The sequence below is a fragment of the Schistocerca americana genome, chromosome 5 (assembly GCF_021461395.2).
Source record: "Schistocerca americana isolate TAMUIC-IGC-003095 chromosome 5, iqSchAmer2.1, whole genome shotgun sequence".
NCBI lineage: Eukaryota > Metazoa > Arthropoda > Insecta > Orthoptera > Acrididae > Schistocerca > Schistocerca americana.
This window is the reverse complement of record NC_060123.1, coordinates 531,799,952-531,819,195: the sequence shown is the minus strand read 5'-3', so window position 1 is coordinate 531,819,195 and position 19,244 is coordinate 531,799,952. Positions and strand designations below refer to the sequence as shown.

Here is a 19,244-nt window from a genome sequence, read left to right as displayed (position 1 = left end):
TTGTGTTGGGTTATCAGAAGCCCTTTGCTTCTAGTAGGCTAGCTCAGGTTTGCAGTGTTCTGACTTAGCCAATATGCATTTCCGCAACTGCTAATGAGAATGTATTGATTGTTCAGTCACAGATATTAAACAGTTGTTGGGGTGAGTGTAGCATTTGAAAACATCAGTATCTTCGTTATTGTTCCCAGAAGGCAGCTGGGTGGCAATAAAGTTAAACACATGTTAGTGTGCAACAAATAGAGCACTTGTTAGAATTCAGTTCTTGAATACTTGTTCAGGTTCATAGGATTCTTCATTAGCCAACATGTGCTTTTCCATACTGCTCATGAGAGTACAAAATTTACCCTGGGGTGGATATGCCATCAGGAAACAGTAACAGTATGCAGACATAATTTGAAACAGAAGCTCAAAACAACATCAGCATTTGGTTTATTCATTGAAAGCAGATTACAAACAGCATGAATAACAATTACACTGTCACATAAATTCAAACTCAACATTAAGTTTGAAAATATGATATATGCTGACTTACTTTCAAACAAAACTAATGTCTTTGTTCAGCAACAACAGTAGGTGTGGACGACAGCAACCATATTTCACAATATGCCTTTCACGTTAATAATGCGATTCAAAACACATATTGATCGTGGTGATCTGTAGAAATGTATTGAATTAAATGAATGCAGTATCACACACATAAAATCACATAAGCAGTAATCACAGAATCACATACAAAAACTGTAGGATACTAATCAGAGAAAATGACTGTTCATTGGATAGCATATTATTGCTAATTTATGAAGCATACAAACAATGTGTCATTTCATTACTGGATATGATGTAACAAATTTATCGCCTTTAGCAAAACCATGCATTACAGAATTCATTTCACAATATTGCCAAAGGAGGGCAGTATCAAGAATGTTTCCAGTAATGTCAATGGATTCTTCTACCCACACTTGGTAGCATAATTTCATATTTATCACTGAAAACCCCTGAACACTGAGTGACAGTCACAACAACCTGCCACAGTCCCATTTCCTCCACTTGACAAAACTAAGGAAGACAGCTAAATCTGTTGGAAGCCCTGGAGACTAACTAATATCTGCAACAAAGATCAAATATAATATTAAATGATCAAACTCTGTTAACATTTCCCCTCTGCTAAACTTCAGCTAAGCCTCTCATTTCTCCATTTTTTCCCCCGCACTAATTGTTTCATTCAATTAATCCTTTTCATCTCATATATATTTAATTGTGATTGTCAAGGTATTACAAACTGTTATTTATTTTATTTTATTTTAATCATGTGTTCTTACTTCCATGTAATAAAGCACAAGTTTTCATACTCACTGATATACAGTTTACCTTATATATACCAACCACGGTGCAACTGTCAGAGATAATGTCTATCTCGTTTTTGCATCATTCCCATATGAAATGTATTAGGTGCACCCAGAAAGTAAATTTCCCAATGTTGTTTCCTTTAAAGTAGGCTTAGTCAGCCAGGAAAATTGCACACACACACACATCTACAACATGACAATCAAATGCCAGTCAGACAGGTCCCACCTAGTGCCAGTGCCGCAGCAATAGTGCCCCAAAACGGTGTCTCTTACTCATTCTCCCGCTGCCTATGAGGTTCGGTCATTGATAAGGTTCCCTAATGCACAAAACATGTTGAAAAATAGCTCAAACATTGCCGTACATGTTGTCAACACAGTTTTTCATGTAACTACATTTTTAAAAAAATGTGGAAACTCACTTTCTGGATGCACCTCACATTTTTCAAAGTTATTCTCTAGTATTCTGGTGCACATGTATTTTTTATTGTTTTATTGTATCTATCATTGTAATTGAAATTTCGAGCATCTCTGCAGTCTTGCGTAATTCTAATTATTTATGAAGTACCGATTTATGACAGATAAACATTTAAACTTTTGTGTACTAAATGATGAAGTGTTATCTGTTTCTGCACCATACGCTCTGTGTGAAGTGATACATCAGTATTCTATCATTTTTGGTGATGACAGCCAGTTATTGTCTGTAGATAGCCCTTGTAAGCTAAAAACCATTGCAGGATATCCATGAATACTGCAGAACACTGCATAAACTGAAAGGACCAGAGGTTGATGAGAGTTTCAAAGGAAGAAGTATTAGGCAGCATTTGACTAAAACAGGGGAAAGGAATACAAGAGATGATGAATGGTTAGCTCCAAGTTCAATTGGCCTTTTCTAGGCTAAATTCATTAAAAAAACAGATCTGCAGAAGAAATATAGTCACAGTTCAAACAGATAATCATGCAATAAAATATTACAGCTAGGACAAAGCCAAGCACATTAACATGTTCATGCCATTGCTGAGAATTGACTCCCCTGTAGGGTAGCAAACATACCCATACTTTTCTTCATCATTAGCACTGCTTTTCCTGTTTCTCACCATGGGGTGGCAGTTGTATTCGAATGCTCTAGGCTACTATTTTAATTACTGACCTTTTTTCTGAAAGTGACGTAAGCCCATTCTTTTAAAATAACCAGAGATCATATAAAATAATCTTACACTAAATTAATCACAAATTATACAAAATCTCATTTGTTGATAAAGCTGTCTCGTTGAATGGTTAGACAAAACTGTGTTCACAGCTGTTAACTGCACCTACCTGATAGGTAATACATCATATGTTAATGTACTGTTGGTAGCATAATTGGTGGAGCCGAGTGTGAACCACTGGTGGTACATGCCACCTGGTGGGAGGGCTAGTGTGAGCCCTGAGTGATACACACTGCCTGATAGGAGGATCTGGCATGAGCTACCGGTAGTACAAACCGGCATCGTCATGTTAAAGAAAATGTATTTACTACCTTCCATCAAAACATGAGAAGCCTTACAAATAGAAAAGATGAACAACTCATATCCATTCAGGAATATGGAAAGGTAGATGGAATTTCTATCTGCTTCTTGTGCATATCAAAATATCACATGGAAATCTCTGAAATTGAATGGATTCATCTTGTTGGATCAAGCTTATGTTGCACTACTGCACAACCAATACAAAGGAAGGGGAAGGGAGGCTATATATGCAAAAAGTACAGTTGAGTCTCAGGCCCCTCAAGACTAACCATTATTGTGTTGAATAGCTTTATGAATGCTATGCCACAACAGTGGACCATGAAATACACAAGCTTGTAGTACAGAAGTTTATAGGCTGCTTCATAAAGCTGCTAGAAACAATTTTAATAAGGTTATACACAATTAACTCGAAAAGTATTTCACGGAGAAAACTCCCAGTCAGATGCGAGTTACTGTCACATGTGACCATCTTAATGAAGACCGAAGATTATGAGTAGAAGATCCAAACCCTATCAGATCCAACAACATACCGAAAACTAAGCGCAGGTCGAACACAGCAGATCACATGGAATATGAATTGTTAAATCAAGGCGTCTTCTCTCTCAGCAGACACATAGAGGGACCAGTGCAGTGCAGATACCCTACCACCTTGGCTGTATGGATTACCAAAGATCCATAAGTATAATATTCTATTACGACCAACTGTTAGCTCTCCTAGTTTAATGACACAAACTGGCGAAACTCTTGGTCTCTCTGCTCCAGCTGTTTGTGGGAAAGACTGACATATACATAAAGAACTCAGGACATTTCATTGAGAAACTGATGAAACTATAAGTTGGACTAAGTGACATCCTGGTCAGCTTTGATGTTATTTCTTTGTTTACCAAAATGCTACTCCATGACTCTCTGGAGTACATTGGTTCCATTGTCTCGCAAGACAATGCCATGCTCTTTCATGCATGTCTCACCAGGAGCTACATAATGTGGAATAGCTACTTCTACAAACAGTTGGAAGGCATTGCTATGGGTAGACCACTTATTCCAGTGGTGACCAACTTCTTCATGGTACATTTGAAGCACATGTGCTGGACTGGCACCTTGTAAACCTACAGTGTGGTACAGATACGTCAACAATATCTTTGTTGTGTGGAGCCATGGTGAGGAACAGCTTGGTGACTTCCTACAACCCGTGAACAGCTTCCATGCCAATGTAAAATTTACAATGGAGGTAGAAAATGACCAACAACTACTCTTTCTAGTTGTACTGGTCATTAGGTGCGGTGAAAACATGAGACTCTGCCTGTATTGGAAAGCAACACACACTGTCAGCCACCTGCGCTAACTGTCAAATCACCACCCGACCCAGAAAAGAGGCATGATAAATACGATAAAAATGTAAGCAAGATGAATATGTGAGCCACAACACCTGAGACAAGACATGCAACACCCGAAAAGCATTCTAAGGAGCCATGTGTACACCACCAGTTACATATAAGAAGTGTCACAGAATCAAACACTCGGTAAAGTGACACATCGGAAAAAGAAATGTCAGGTATGGCTTTTCTGCTATACATTCCCGGAGTGATGGGCAGAATTGGCCGTATACTGCACAAACAAAGCATAAAGACAACTGACAGAAGATCAAAGAGTGTCTGAGATCGGCAAAGGAAAAAAGAAACCCACTTGAAATGTCAGGAATACACCACATGTCATGTACATGCTGAAAAGTCGATGTTGGAATGACTGGACTATCAATCAACATCAGGATCACTGAACACAAGAGGCACTACAGGTTGGGGCAGTTGGAGAAATCAACCATGGTGGAGCACACACTGCGTAAGACCAACCACATAGTAAAACTCGCCAACATGGAAATTTTTGCAGTATAGAGAGGCTATCACTCCACTTGTTCAGATAAGCTATAGAAATACACAAACATGACAATAGCTTCAACAAGAAAGAAGGAAGTCTCAAGGCAAATGGATATTGGATTCCCATGCTGCAGCGAATTACCGTTGTAGGCAGCAAGGGGAGAACCATGGTGGAAATGACCAATAATCTCCGGCTACAAGCTCAACTTCAGTCCACTACCATCAATGGAAGGTGAAGCTTTGACAATACCAGTTACTTGTGCTGGTGAAACTTCAGAAAAATCAAACAAACATCAGCCAAAGAATCCAATACAGAAGCCAACAGGCAGTTGTTCAACAAGTGGCTACGAAAGCCTTGACAATGTTATAAATACCAAAATGACATGAAGACTAAAACTTTAGGCCTTTGAAATAAATCAGACCTCTTCTGTAGTATGAGTACTAACAAAGAAGAAGTGCACAGGAATGTAGGGGCACTGCACTCTATGGGAACAGGTGGTAGTTCTGGCAGAGCATTTTGAGGCACATTCCAATTGGGAAACCCACCAGAAGACAAATATTAGGTGGCCTACACCCCATGTATGAAAGAAGCATTGGATAATTCAGATGATAAGGAAATGTCATATGGTGACTGTGTAAGTGAGCAAGATTCGGTACCATCACAACTGGACAGGGAAGTTCCCAAAAAATTGTTCAAATGGCTCTGAGCACTATGGGACTTAACTTCTGAGGTCATCAGTCCCCTAGAACTTATAACTACTTAAACCTAAATAACCTAAGGACATCACACACATCCATGCCCGAGGCAGGATTCGAACCTGCGACCGTAGCGGTCGCGCGGTTCCAGACTGTAGCGCCCAGAACCCCTCGGCCACCCTGGCCGGCGGGAAGTTCCCAACTAACTTCAGTGCGGAGACTGTGTACAGAACAAGTCTGGAAGATGCTACTGACCATCCTTACTCCACAGTGACGATGTACTGGTCTCAATGATTTCAAAGCCAAAGGTGCAACTGAGCAGTAACCCTGGTTGGATGTAAATCACCCCTCCTGGAAACTTTACCAATATGTGGACAACCCAGCATAATCATTGGACTCCATTCTTTCAATCAGTTTACAGAATACACTTGTGAGGCCAATTGGTCTGTAGCTCTCAATGGGCATTGGGTTTTAGGGTGGTTTTTAGGATTGGAGTGGATCGCACTGTCTCTCTGTCATGACAGGAAAACAGCTTTTAGGGAAATACAATTTGTGACCCTGAGTAGATGGAATCTTAGGCACATTCATATGTGACATCATCTGATAACAAACTGAATTAGTGCAGGGGGCAATATCATGATATATGTTAAGAACCTGAAGCAATTCCCAGTCAGTGGAAGGTTCATTACAAGACACAGGACTATGGCAGTGCAGCGGGAGGGGGAAGCAGGACAAGTTTCTAAATAATCTTCTATGCATTTGGAAGATAGCCAGGTAAGAAGAGGACACTAACATTACCACAAAGTGGGCAGCAAGGGGTTCAGAAAGAAGCGATGGTTCAGTAGGAGCAATCTCCGAAACATTGCCAATCTTTGGTAACAAAGCAGACTATGGAACTCAGCCAACACCTGGGAAGAAGAGGTTAATGTTCTCAAGGAGAAGGCAGTGCTTCCAGCATTCCTTCTTACCACTTTTAATTAAGTAGCAAGCTTTTGCACAGAGACACTTAAAAATGATGAGGGTGGTCTGCGAAGGATGTCACTTGAGATGTTGCCTGGGCCTTCAACAGTCTGGAATAGCAGTTGCAATGTCTTCGGTCCACTATGGTACCAGCTGCTGGTGAAGAGGCCCATAAAAAGGGCAGGGGGGCGAGGGTGGGGCAGAGTACCGGCATTGTGGGTGACTGCAGCAAAGGCATCTCTGATGACCTTGTTGATACGATTTCATGCAGAGGCAATGAAGGTGACTGCAGAGGTATACAATTGGTCCATTGGATGGTGACAAGGAAAACAGGGTCATCAGAAAGTGATTGCTATTGAAAGAATTACCATTTTTTAAGCCAAGAAATTGTAAGAGCAACTAACAAAATAGTATTGTGGGTGGAACTAGTGGGTAGGGGTGCCACTGAGATGAAATGAAACTTGGTCGATCAGAAGGCACTAACAGATGATGTGATACTCTCCCTTAAGGCTGGTATGCACTGAAATCATCAATCAGGAGAAAGATGGAGGGGAGTGATCATTTGCACTCACATTACTATCACTTCTCATATGACATCATCCATGTGGACCCATGTATAGACCACTCTGCATGCTCTCTCAAGACCAGAACAGTTTTCACAGAAGGCACAGTAACCTCAGAGGGTTGGGGAATATATGGCACAGTTAAACTAAAAAATGGATCAGCTGATAGGGGACATCTTGAGGCATTTGCAACTATTAGATAATTTACTCCTCTCTTTCATGTCTTTTTCCTTCATGTTTGTCTTCCTACCTCCACCTGAAGGTGGGGTCCTTTTTCCATCTGAATTCTGAATGATCTATCCCTCACCCCAAACTCCCCCAAATATTTCCTCTTTTCTGCACTGAAATAGGAACCTGTTGTTCCAAAAGCTAATAGTACTGTATTTATTTGTATGTGTGTTTAATATCTATACTGTAAACCTCTCCTCCTGAATTCCAGTTGTGGCCAACCAACCAGTCTCTCTGTTACTTAAAATATGAACAAGTGTCAAAAGTGCTGTGTCTGCCTGAACTCCACTGATGCTGGAGGAGGAAGCTATTTCTCTGGACTGGCAGGGGTAGCAGATCACAAAGGTGATGTCATGTGAACCATGAGAGTAAATGGCAGTGGTAGATCTGGAGTGAAAAAAAATTGAGGTAGTGAGGTGAAAGCAGTAACTTTTGCATAATTGGCCATCATGTCACGAGAATGCAGGCATTTATAATTTTTCCTTGCCTCACTGTATAACTGACAGTCAATGATTTACAGTGTAGCATTTTCTTTGCTTTTTTACATACTGGACAAATCGGTGAATGTGGAGGATAGAGTTAAGGACACTTACACAAAAGAAGCTGTTCACAAGGATCACCCTCACGGAGTCATCATCCGCAGTTTCTGCACTTTGGCTCTTCTTGCAGTGGGGTGACATACAGCCAAAGCATAAATGTCATAGGTGGCAGGGCAAAGTTTCATGTCACACCATAAATTTAACTTTTTCTGGAAGGACATTTCCCAAATAGGCTAAGATGACTGCCCTTGTGTGGTCATCCTGGGGGCCTTTTTTGTATGTGCTAGACAAAACATACATTTCAATGTTCAAGATTAGCTCAATTCCTTGCACCATATTCAAAGATTTATATGGTACAGTAGTAACTGGTATGTCACCCACTCATTCACATGCCTGAAAAATGTGGAGCACAGGAAGCCTTGTACAATTTTCCCAATTAGTCAACTTCTCCAAATTTGTCTTCTATGTGCTCCACAAAAAACAATGGTTTAGTCACCATAGAAGTATCACTATCTATTCTAGTAAACACCAGGTATTGAGTAACTAGTTTTACTCCCAGATATCTGGCCTGTTCCTCTTCCCATGGGGTAGCAAGGGTGCAGAAAGCAGTAGATTGTAGCTGTCCATGTTGAAATATCTAGATCTGTCTGTTACGAGGACCGAGTCCGGAAGGCCATTGTGTAGGCTGAATTTGATAAGTTTCATGTGCAAAACTTACTACAATCATGGACTCTTCCCATGAGCACCATCCAGCCACAGCCAGGGTCACCAGACACATCAGCCCAGGAAGGTGGGCACCTACTCCATGGCACATGTGGGGCGCTGCCAGCTCAGGCATCTGAAGTGTGATCCCTGTGTCATCAAGGAGTTCAACAGAAAGAGTACATAACAGCCCCACCACATTGGATTGGCTACCACATTGGCTTTTGCGTGAATATATGAGTCAAAGCATTTATTGTGCATAGAGGTTTGTCAACATTGTACGCAGGAGGCACGCTATGTAAGGCATTCTTCCCCAGTCGGTCAACACCACAGAAAAAATTTTGAAAATGTAAGTCAAACCCAAAAAGAGACCAAAATTACTTCAGCTGAAAAATGGTGTAAGGCAAATAAATGAAGATGTTGATGAAAGAAGGCAGAACCTAGGGAAGCTGCCACGAGAGAAAGAATGAGAAGTAAGGGTAGTTGAAGATGGAAGACTGCAGCATAAGAAAGAAAGAAAGTGCTTCAATTGCTTGGGGTCTTGTGCTTGTCACACACATACTCACAAAAGCATTGTGAGTCCCCTGAGTGGGGCAGAGGTGGTGTTGATGGCACACTAGTTTTTTTATCATTTAGATTGCTAAATTTATGTGTCTGCTAACTTTGATTGGTAAGTAGGCTTTTATTGCCTTTTATTGTAGCATGCATAGTATGTCTGTTTATGTGTATAATTCTTTATTTCTTGTATAACAAAATTTATGATTTTTTTAGTTGTGTTGTTCATTGTTGGTAATTATGTTCAACACTGATTGGTAGGTATTGTAGAGTTTGTTTTACCTACATTGGTGAGGTTAGGTTTTCAATATTAGTTACATGGACGAGTTTTGGTTTTGTGGTTCTGTAGAATTCATTTTAGCTATACGAGGTCTGTTACAAAAATATTTGATCTTCGGCCAGGAAAAAAACTGGAAAGCCTGGAGTGTTGGACACCTAATCACCATCAAAGTAATTTATTTGGGACTCCACACACTTCTCCCAGTACAACCATTGTTGGAAGCATGCCAAAAAAGCCTCTTTCAGAATAGAGTTTAGCTCGGTTGTCATTTTTGCAATAATGTCCTCGCTTGTCTAAAATTGCATTCCTTTCAATGGCCTCTTGAGCTTGGGGAACAGGCAGAAGTCACAGGGGGCCATATCAGCAGAGTAAACAGCCTGCTGAAGCACAGGGAACTGGTTTTTCACCAAAAAAGTCTGAATCATATGTGAGGAATGTGCTGGAGCATTATCGTAATGGAGGTGCCAATTTCCTGTTGGCCACAAGTCGTCTCTAGTGTCGCACAGTGTCACATAGGTGACAGAAGACATCCCTGTAGCAATCTTTGGTGACTTTTTGACCCTATGGTGTGCAGTCAGCATCATTTTGACATTGCTGTGCACTTGGCGGGCCTTCTTTGGTCTTGGTAACGACGAATGCTTTCCCTGTGATGCCTGAGATTTGGTTTCCAGGTCATGCTCGTATACCCAGGATTTGTCGTCAGTAATTATGATGTTCACAAAGTCGGGGCCACTTTTTGTGGAGTCCAGCAAGTCCTGTGAGATTTCAATACTAAGTTTCTTTTGCTCTGCCGTCAACAGCTTCGGCACAAATTGTGCTGACACTCTCTTCATGGTTTAAACTTTGGTCACAATGGAATGTGCCGAAAAAGTTATGATGCCCACCTCTTCCACAATTTCTCTGATAGTTACACGACTGTCCCGCATCACCACAACAATCTCATCGGCAATGACCTGGTCATTTTGGTATGTTGGTGGCAGACCAGAGCATGGTTCGCTCTCCACCAATATGAAGCTGTCTTTAATTCAGCTGTATCACTCCTTAATCTGTGTGGTGTCCATAGCATCGTCACCAAAAGCCGTCTGAATCTTCCGAATGGTTTCCACCTGGTTGTTGGCCAGTTTCTGGCAAAATTTGATGCAGTAGTGCTGCACCAGTCATTCCATCATTCCCCTAGCGATGAAGAACCAATGAGCATGGTGGTTTTGTTGATTACTAAGGATTTTGTGTACTTGATTTTAGTGTTAATACTGTTTTGATATTTCTTCATTATTGAGACTACAGTAGGCCTATATTTATTCTGCCTCTGTCCAAAACCACCTAATTCCACACTGTCCTATTAGTTTCATGTTATTTCTACAATTAAATATTTTTTATATCTAAAAACACAGATGATGTGACTTACCGAACGAAAGTGCTGGCAGGTCGATAGACACACAAACAAACACACGAAATTCAAGCTTTCGCAACAAACTGTTGCCTCATTAGGAAAGAGGGAAGGAGAGGGAAAGACGGGCATCTTTGCCTCTTAACTTCTGTCCGACTGACATTTCTGCCCAACTCTTTGCCTTTACAAATGTCTGCTTGTGTCTGTTTATGTGCGGATGGATACGTGTGTGTGTGCGCGAGTGTATACCTGTCCTTTTTTCCCCCTAAGGTAAGTCTTTCCACTCCCGGGATTGGAATGACTCCTTACCCTCTCCCTTAAAACCCACATCTTTTCGTCTTTCCCTCTCCTTCCCTCTTTCCTGATGAGGCAACAGTTTGTTGTGAAAGCTTGAATTTCGTGTGTATGTTTGTGTGTCTAATGACCTGCCAGCACTTTCGTTCGGTAAGTCACATCATCTGTGTTTTTAGATATATTTTTCCCACATGGAATGTTTCCCTCTATTATATTAAATATTTTTTGTATTATTTATGTCTATACCTGTGTGTGATGAGTAACGTCATGGTCACCAAATTGTAGAAGCTTGCAATTGGGGTGTCCACAATCTTGATGGCTTCAGGGGTCAAGATTGACAGGTGATACCCATTCTTCAAGTTTTCCAAATATCATTAAATCTGGAAGCCGGTGTTTTCTTTATTCTTGTGGGTCTTCAACTCTTCTGCAATGTGGTCTGAAGTTTCTTTTATACTGTGTGCTGTTTATAAATGCAGATGTTGGTTGCTGGAAGCTGCATCTCATGCTTAGTGCACTGCTGTTGTGCCTAGTTCTCATAGAAACTCTCACACTATTTTATTTATTTTTGATTACTCCGTGTTCCTTCCACTGTGATTGCTACAATACAAATTTGAAACTTGTCTTTTTCATTTACCCTCAGTAATTCACGTGTAGTCCATTATATGTGAAATGTATTCCATCTGAACACTCAATATTAATAAAAACATCAATTTCTGAGACTCTCATACTGCGCCTTCTTTTTGAATTTTGTCATGCAGAAGTTAACATGCGGTTTCTTTTCAAACACTTCCCTTAATTTTCATGTTGTACTATTTGCTTCATTGTGGTAGACATTTTTGACCCTCCCATCACTGTGTGCAGCAGCAAGATGATGGACGAGAAAAAAGTTCCACGATTCACTAGCTTAATTTCAACGTTTAAATCCAGTTAACTAATTGGAGGAAGCTTGGAAATAATGGGACCTTTGAAGGACCGGACAAAAATGTCATCTAAGAACAAGGGTCACGCAAATGACAATGATACATAATGCAATATGTTTCATCCTGGCTGGAGCTACCCTTAGCCTGGCGTCTGAAAGAATTTTCTTGTGTGCTGTTTCTTCCAACCTAACCCTCTCTTGCACAGCAAGAAGTGTTACATTCCAAACTAGTGAAAGAGATCTGCTTCCAGCTGGTAAATGGTAATATTCTGTGTTATAATTCAGCCACTTTCATGTTAAGGTAAACTTTTGTGTTCCAACTTGTAACATACTGGTAAAAAAAATTAATTTCCCTTTACAGACTTTCAGAACACATTCCTTACACCAAAACAAAAAAAAGGCTAGTAAATGTGGGCTCTAAAATGCATAACTTATGAGCTCTGAGATAGATTAGGTGTGTTTCACAGTAGCAAAGATGAGTAAGTGCTCATTCTCAAAAGTGTGCTACTAGAGCCTATGTTGACGTTTTGGTCCATACTACCTACTCCCAAAATATGGAAAGCAAGGAGCTTGCATTAGAAGAGATGTGTTTCACAGTATCAGAGATGCAATAAGTCATGAATGATATCAGCAACAGCACGAAACTATTACCAAAACAAAAACCAGTAAACTAACAGGACTCCTATGATAAGGTTTTGTGTGAGATTATCAGTAATCCTAATTGTTACGATGAAGAATATTCTGGCTTCACTAATCCACAACAATACTACTTATCTTACCTCCCAACTTAACCCAGACCTTGCACTATGCTACAGATCAGTTTCTCACCATACCTCCCTCCATTGAGAAAAAAATTACCGATGGTGACACAAGTGGTCAAAACTGTACAACAGTATCGTTACTTTCAATATATCTAGTTAGGTCTAGTATACTACAAACTATTCACCCCTGACCCCCTCCCTCACCCATGGACTGACATCTTCACTTGACCTGTTATCCTTACGACATCTCCACATACAGTCGTCCCTGGTCCAAGACGACGGAACTTTAGTAAGCCTCATTTCTTCATGACACACTGAACACTGCATGACTTCATCCAAAAATCCGAATAGTTGACGAAATTTTATTAAAGACAACGCACTGTCCCCCACCATTGCCAACAACCGTAAACTGTTGACCTCGTCATTCCAAAGACATAAACATCGCAATTTACCAAAATTCACACACGATGAACAGAAAAAAACTACAATAATGTTGACATAACAAAACCAAAATCGTTAACTCACTGAAAAATATTCCGCTGAAAGCACAGTCACTACTGATACCACACACATGAAATGCTACCATACAAATGAACCCCATACGCCACATAACACTCTACCCATAAACACACCACCAGAGAGAACCACCAACCACAACAATATGCCACCTATAAACACACAACACACGCAAAGTAAACCAAAAACATCGCCTAACACACAACAAATAAACACACCACCAGAGAGCACCACCGATCACATCAAAATGACACCTACCAACACGCCACCCTCACAAACTAAATTCTGCGCCATCGTGATGTCACACACCACAACAGCCTTATGTCACGGGGCAACGCCGACGGGTGGAATTGAACGCTTCCGTTGACCCAGATCTTTTCTTCATGGTCTTAATAAAAAGGGTGTAGTACTGGAGGACCAGGAGCCAAAAAATATATTTTTTTCCCTGAAAGCCAGTTTTTAGAATTTTCTAAGCAACATTCAGGATATAGGGTGCAGAAGGTTTTCTTGTGTTCCTGTAACTTTCTCATACAACTCAAAGAAGCCTCTGATTATTAACATTGCTATCATCTAATCCTATGGTCAATTTCATCTGATAGTTCCTCTTGACATGGACTTCACATCTGACCAGTAATCCAGTAATGACCGTAAGGCCTAATTAAGAGTTTTGTAAGCAATCTCCTTTTACAGACAAACTGCAGTTCTGCGTATGCTACCAATTGGCTGAACCATGCCTATCACTTTAGTAAACTTGTGCAGATTATCATTTCACTTCTTATGGGTAGTGGCACATAGGCTAGTTATACGATTGGAATAGTACAGCATGTCTTACAACAGTTGTGAATTACCTGTGCAGTTGGAGGTAGGCCTAGCTACCTTTTTACATTTCGTAAAGTTTCAAAACTTAATATTTGTGCACTTGCCAGTTTTGGCACACATGTGATATCTTGTCAAGTAAAAACTTGCTATTTTTCCTACTACTTGTTATCAGGAAATACTTCCTCATAACTAACCACATAACTGCTAAAGGTCTGAGAATTTTCATACAACACAGACAATAAAGTAATTTTGTGCCATCTATTACAGCAACTTTAACATAAAGAATTGAAAGTAGTCTCAAATGTTTAGACAGACACTCATTTCTCTTTGTTAATACACATGAATACAAATATTTAAGAAAATTAGGCCTATGCTGGTTGTTGTTTTTGCTATAAAGTTGTGTTCAAAGATCTTAGAGCAATTTAAAAAAAGTAGAGTGCACATGTATACGTGAAGTATCTTCTCCCAAACCCCTAGATTGGTTTCAAACAAGTTTAGCACAGAAACTGTAGGCCTCAGAGGATCAGCACTGTAGGGTTTAAAACCTCCTAGCTCCAATAGCAGAGATATGGGCAAAACCAAGTTTTTCCAAACCCCTGGCAAAGGCTGCCTTGCCTGACCACATGCTGTGTGGGAACATCATCGGCCTGCCAATCAACTTGCTTTGCAGGGCAACCTACAAGTAAGGAGCTTCGACATGTATGCTGCCCAAAACATGTTGAATTGTAGTATCACAGCCTGCTTTATCAACCAGCTTAAATGGCGACCTGTACATCAGAGGCAAAATAAATTATTTTCATGTCCCTGATGTGCAGCCTGCCTTGCGACAAGCATATTGTGGGAATAGTATCGGCCTACTTTATTGAAATGTATTGCAGGGACTGCATGTGTTGATGAGCATGGCTGGGAACAGGTTGAGAAAGGCAGAGGAGGGGACAGACAGAGCATAGGGGAGGCTGAAATGAACGAAGAGAGGAGAGAGGAAGGGAGGGGAATGCAAGGGGAGACGGAAGGTGTAGAGGGGCAGAGGGCAGGTGGAAAAGGAAGATGGGGAGATAGAGGTGGAAACAGAGAGGGAGAGGAGGTTATCAACAGAGGATACAGGGAGAAGATATGATCAGAGCAAGGGGGTGGAGGAAATGAAGAGACTGAGGGAGAGGGGGGGTGGAGATACAGAGAAGAGGTGGTTGGACAATGTAGCAGGGCAGATGGAGGGTGAGGCAGAGGCAGAAGGTGGTTTAATGGTAGGAGGAGGTGTATTGAAGATATGTGTCCAACACATACGTGGATGATGCCGTAGGGTAGAGACTAATGATACAATAATATTAAACAAAAACCAATGCTAGCAAAATTGCTATTTTATAACATTAACATATTACATTTTTTGCCATCACAGCCGCACAGGCAATGTAATACAGCTGCTGGTATATTACATTATTGACAATCACAAAAATACTTAGGGTAAGACTAGTGCTGTAGCGTGTTTGTACATCGATACAAGAAACTGCAATATTGATCTTACTGCTGCCCTTACCTTCTCGTCACCGACTGGAATAATTACACATTGAACATTTACCTGTGAAAAAGTGATAGTCTGCACCGGCCTTATAATGCTTGTTCTCTTTTCCTACATCATAAACTTTGCCCATAATTGATAAATATAAACCACGTTCACCATTAAATTTCTTCAGATCCTCAGGAGTAAATACCGTCGTAGATTTCAGCTTGTTTTTGACGCCTAAATCTTCTTGACTCCTAACACTTCCAAACCAAGTTAGTAACACATTATGAACACTTATCATGACGCTATTCAAATAAGGCGAAAACTTGAAAACACTGACTAATGTAGATAAATGGTACTCGTGTAAATAAAATGCAACTGCAGTGATTAAGAAGGAAACTAGAAACACATTTTTCGCGTTCATTATCAGACACTAAGATAGGCACTGTTTTCACTACACACGCAATACTAATTGTGTTCTGGACAATTCTTATTATTAACAAGCAATAAAAGTCAAAGGTTTGCTTCTTTCTTGATCAACTCTCAATACATATGTTACTGGACATCAATTATGTTACCGGCTAACACAAACACAAACACCACGCACATGCCTCAATATGCAACAAAAGTCAAAACACAGGATACAATCGACCGATCGATATTTTCGAATGTCGAGAGACTATATCGATCAAAAATACAACACTTTTTTTAGTTGTTTGAGACGCCAGCCGTTCGTTCGCGCGAATGAGGTTAAAAAAAATTGTGTAATGAAAGCCTATGTTAAACCAACTCGTTCCACATCATTACGAAATGCTGTATTCATGATCTATGGATCAAGTATTAATGTAATGTAATGTGCAGTGAACATGCTTATTGCTACCACTGCAAACCGATACCATTCCCATTCATCTAAAAAGGAATTTATATCCCATGCCAGAGACAACGAAAACTTATATACACATCCTCCAACCACCGTGTTTGGAGGCCAATAACGGCCGATTCATAATTAAAAAGGGAAGAAACGGAACTTCACGACAAAACATTCCACATTTTTTTAAAGAAAAGAAAAAAAGAGTAATCACGATTTGACTGGGTATTACCATATCCATCTTCTGTACTATCTACAATTAGGCTTTCATGGCATTATCAAGTGCAATGCTAAAAGTTGTGAGATCATTATTATGTCATATCTGTTAAGGCAGTCCAAGACAGATAAACAAAATTAGAACATGTCTTGAAGAAGTACCTGCCAAAGGTAGACATTCTTTGATAGTTACATCTTAAAGACATGTATTGGTCTTGTATATCTATTTTGGACTGCCGTAACAGGTATGACAACAATGATTTAATAACGTTTAGCATTGTACTTGACAATGGCATAAAAGAAGAAATATAGATATTACAAAAGAGTAATTAAGTAATACACAAGCAAATGGCAGTTTACTCTTTTAAAGAAGATTGACAGTAGTTCAACACCATCGAAAACTTTTTACATTCCACAATACATTGTGGCGGCATTCACACAGGCCATCAACTGACTGTCTCGTCACGTCAAGGTTTCACGGGGAAGAAAGTTTTACAGTATCATTTTCTTTTAACATCGGAAGTTAATCTATTTTCGCAGAGCTCACTGATGTTACAGTACTGCATTATCTGTTTCCAGATCTTCTTAGTCTTCATTTCATTATTGAGTTTCCTATTTGCGTCAACGCCAATTCACAGTAACCATCAAGACATTGTCACGTCATGTTATATTCACACTGTCCATCACGACAAGTCAACCAATGTCGCATGATCTCAAATCCCATTGCTGTCCCCAACTGTTTTTTGCGGGACTTGTACCAGGCTCAAATGATTTTCAGCTTTCAGGAGCAGCTTTTATATTAGAGAATGGAGACAGAAGTGTGGAACGAAAAATGTCTTTATGTCATACAGAAAGGGAATTTCACACGCTCTACAAGGAGCTTGAGGAAAAGGAATTTGCATTTTATAAATATTAGGAACTATATGAACCATTTTTTCATATTTTCATTTTTTGCATTTAACTGTACACAAAACTATTAAAAGAAACACAGCGTTATGTCCTGTCATCACATCTTGTGAAAATTTGGTTTATTTAAAATTAATTTTAATTGCCAATCCAATGGAAATCTTTGTGTAAAGAGAATATCGCCCCCAGTACCTTTCCCTTAAACATTTATTTTTGCATCTTGTATTCGGCTTCAAAGCTTGTCTTAGTTACATAATGACATAAATATTCTTATTACAGGTTTGAATCACGATCTCTCAAATTATATTTCTACTGTCGCCGGACAAGAAAACATCAGACTTTGATATTTAATAGATACAGGTTGCTGGTCTGATAGGGCACATATTATGATATGAGACCTATAATAAAATGATAGTTAATAGCCATTATGTTTCATCAATTATCTTCACACTGATTGCTCGAAATATTACTACGCAAATGCAAATTGTTAATGACAGAAGCTATTAGGTTCGGTATACTGCCATTTTGAATAAAACACCAATACTTATGATGACCTATTTTATCAACTAAATAGTTGTACAGCGTCTGGTAGATTACGCTAGGACATTCCTCTCCAGACTCTAAGGGACAGAACAGAAGAGTAATAAATAAAAGTTTTTGTCTTCTGTTTTAAGAAATAAAAACTATCTGAGAAGTTCTCTCCTACGCCTATCGCCCCTAAATAAATTAATTCTTTGCAGCTATTCGGCGTATTTGTTCCTTACGTAATTTTTCTTTTCCCTTAAAAGATCTATTACACAGTCCGTTAAATATTGACACTGAGTGCCAAACTACAGTTGAACTATTTACTTTTAAGGTTTGCTTACAATATTCTTAAAAACATACATTTACCAGTTCTCTTTTATCTTTATATACAATAATAAAATTTAATTCTCACGCCACACTTGAATTATTGTAGTGTCAGTGCAAGCTGAATACGTCACAGCTGACATCACACAACATTAATATTTCAAAAGTCTCTGATATGTGCAGTAGCTCCTTGTATGCCAGTCTTTTCACAATACAGTGTGCAACGGCTTAATACTTGTCACAAGTGGTAAAATATTTGGCTTCTTACATCGAAATCAACAGAAAGGGAAATCATGGATCTTAATACATATACATATATATATATATATATATATATATATATATATATATATATATATATATCAATTTGACGATTTTTTAAATGTATTTGGAGACTGTACATCATATGCAGTGTCCACTCAATGCCCAGGAGAACTTATAATCGTTCAAATGTTAGTGGTCTGAAGTTACCTGTTTATTCAATGTCATTGTTAAAAGAATCTTTGCGATAATTCATGTCTATATCATACTTAACATACAACATTTGTTTTTTTTATGATGCTCTTTTTTTGCCGAATAACACATACACTCAGCGATGCCCAACTGGTGTTCGTGGGGGCAATTCGTTTGGGAACAAGCGCCATAACACCCCCTTTCTTTGCATATCCATGAGGAAGAGTGACAGAATATCTGCATCAACCACTGTTTTGGATGCTGTACTTGGCAGGTGGTTTGTTGTCATGATTCCGAGAACATTTCGCATTTAAAATTCCACATTACTTCTCGCACTCATTTACATTTGTTTTTGCTACTTGCAGTAGCCTTAGTCACATTTCATTGTACACTATGTTGAATTTCAGTCTTTGAATTTACCAAAGTTTATGGTGCCTTAAAACATTCCTATCATCATTTATACGATTTTGTTCGTTCTTTTAAAAGTTTTCTGTCTAACTACTTTTGATT

The 19,244-nt window shown here is 39.5% G+C and overlaps 1 protein-coding gene across 1 annotated transcript in view; it reads right to left on the bottom strand.

Annotated features, from left to right (window-relative positions):
- LOC124616149 (neuferricin) overlaps positions 1-16,072 on the bottom strand; it is a 50,083-nt gene extending 34,011 nt beyond the window's left edge. Inside the window, exon 1 of the mRNA XM_047144428.1 lies at positions 15,518-16,072. Within this exon, the coding sequence (XP_047000384.1) occupies positions 15,518-15,866 (349 nt within the window). The 5' untranslated portion in view covers positions 15,867-16,072. The remainder of the gene's footprint in view (positions 1-15,517) is intronic.
- Between the last annotated feature and the right edge of the window lie 3,172 nt (positions 16,073-19,244).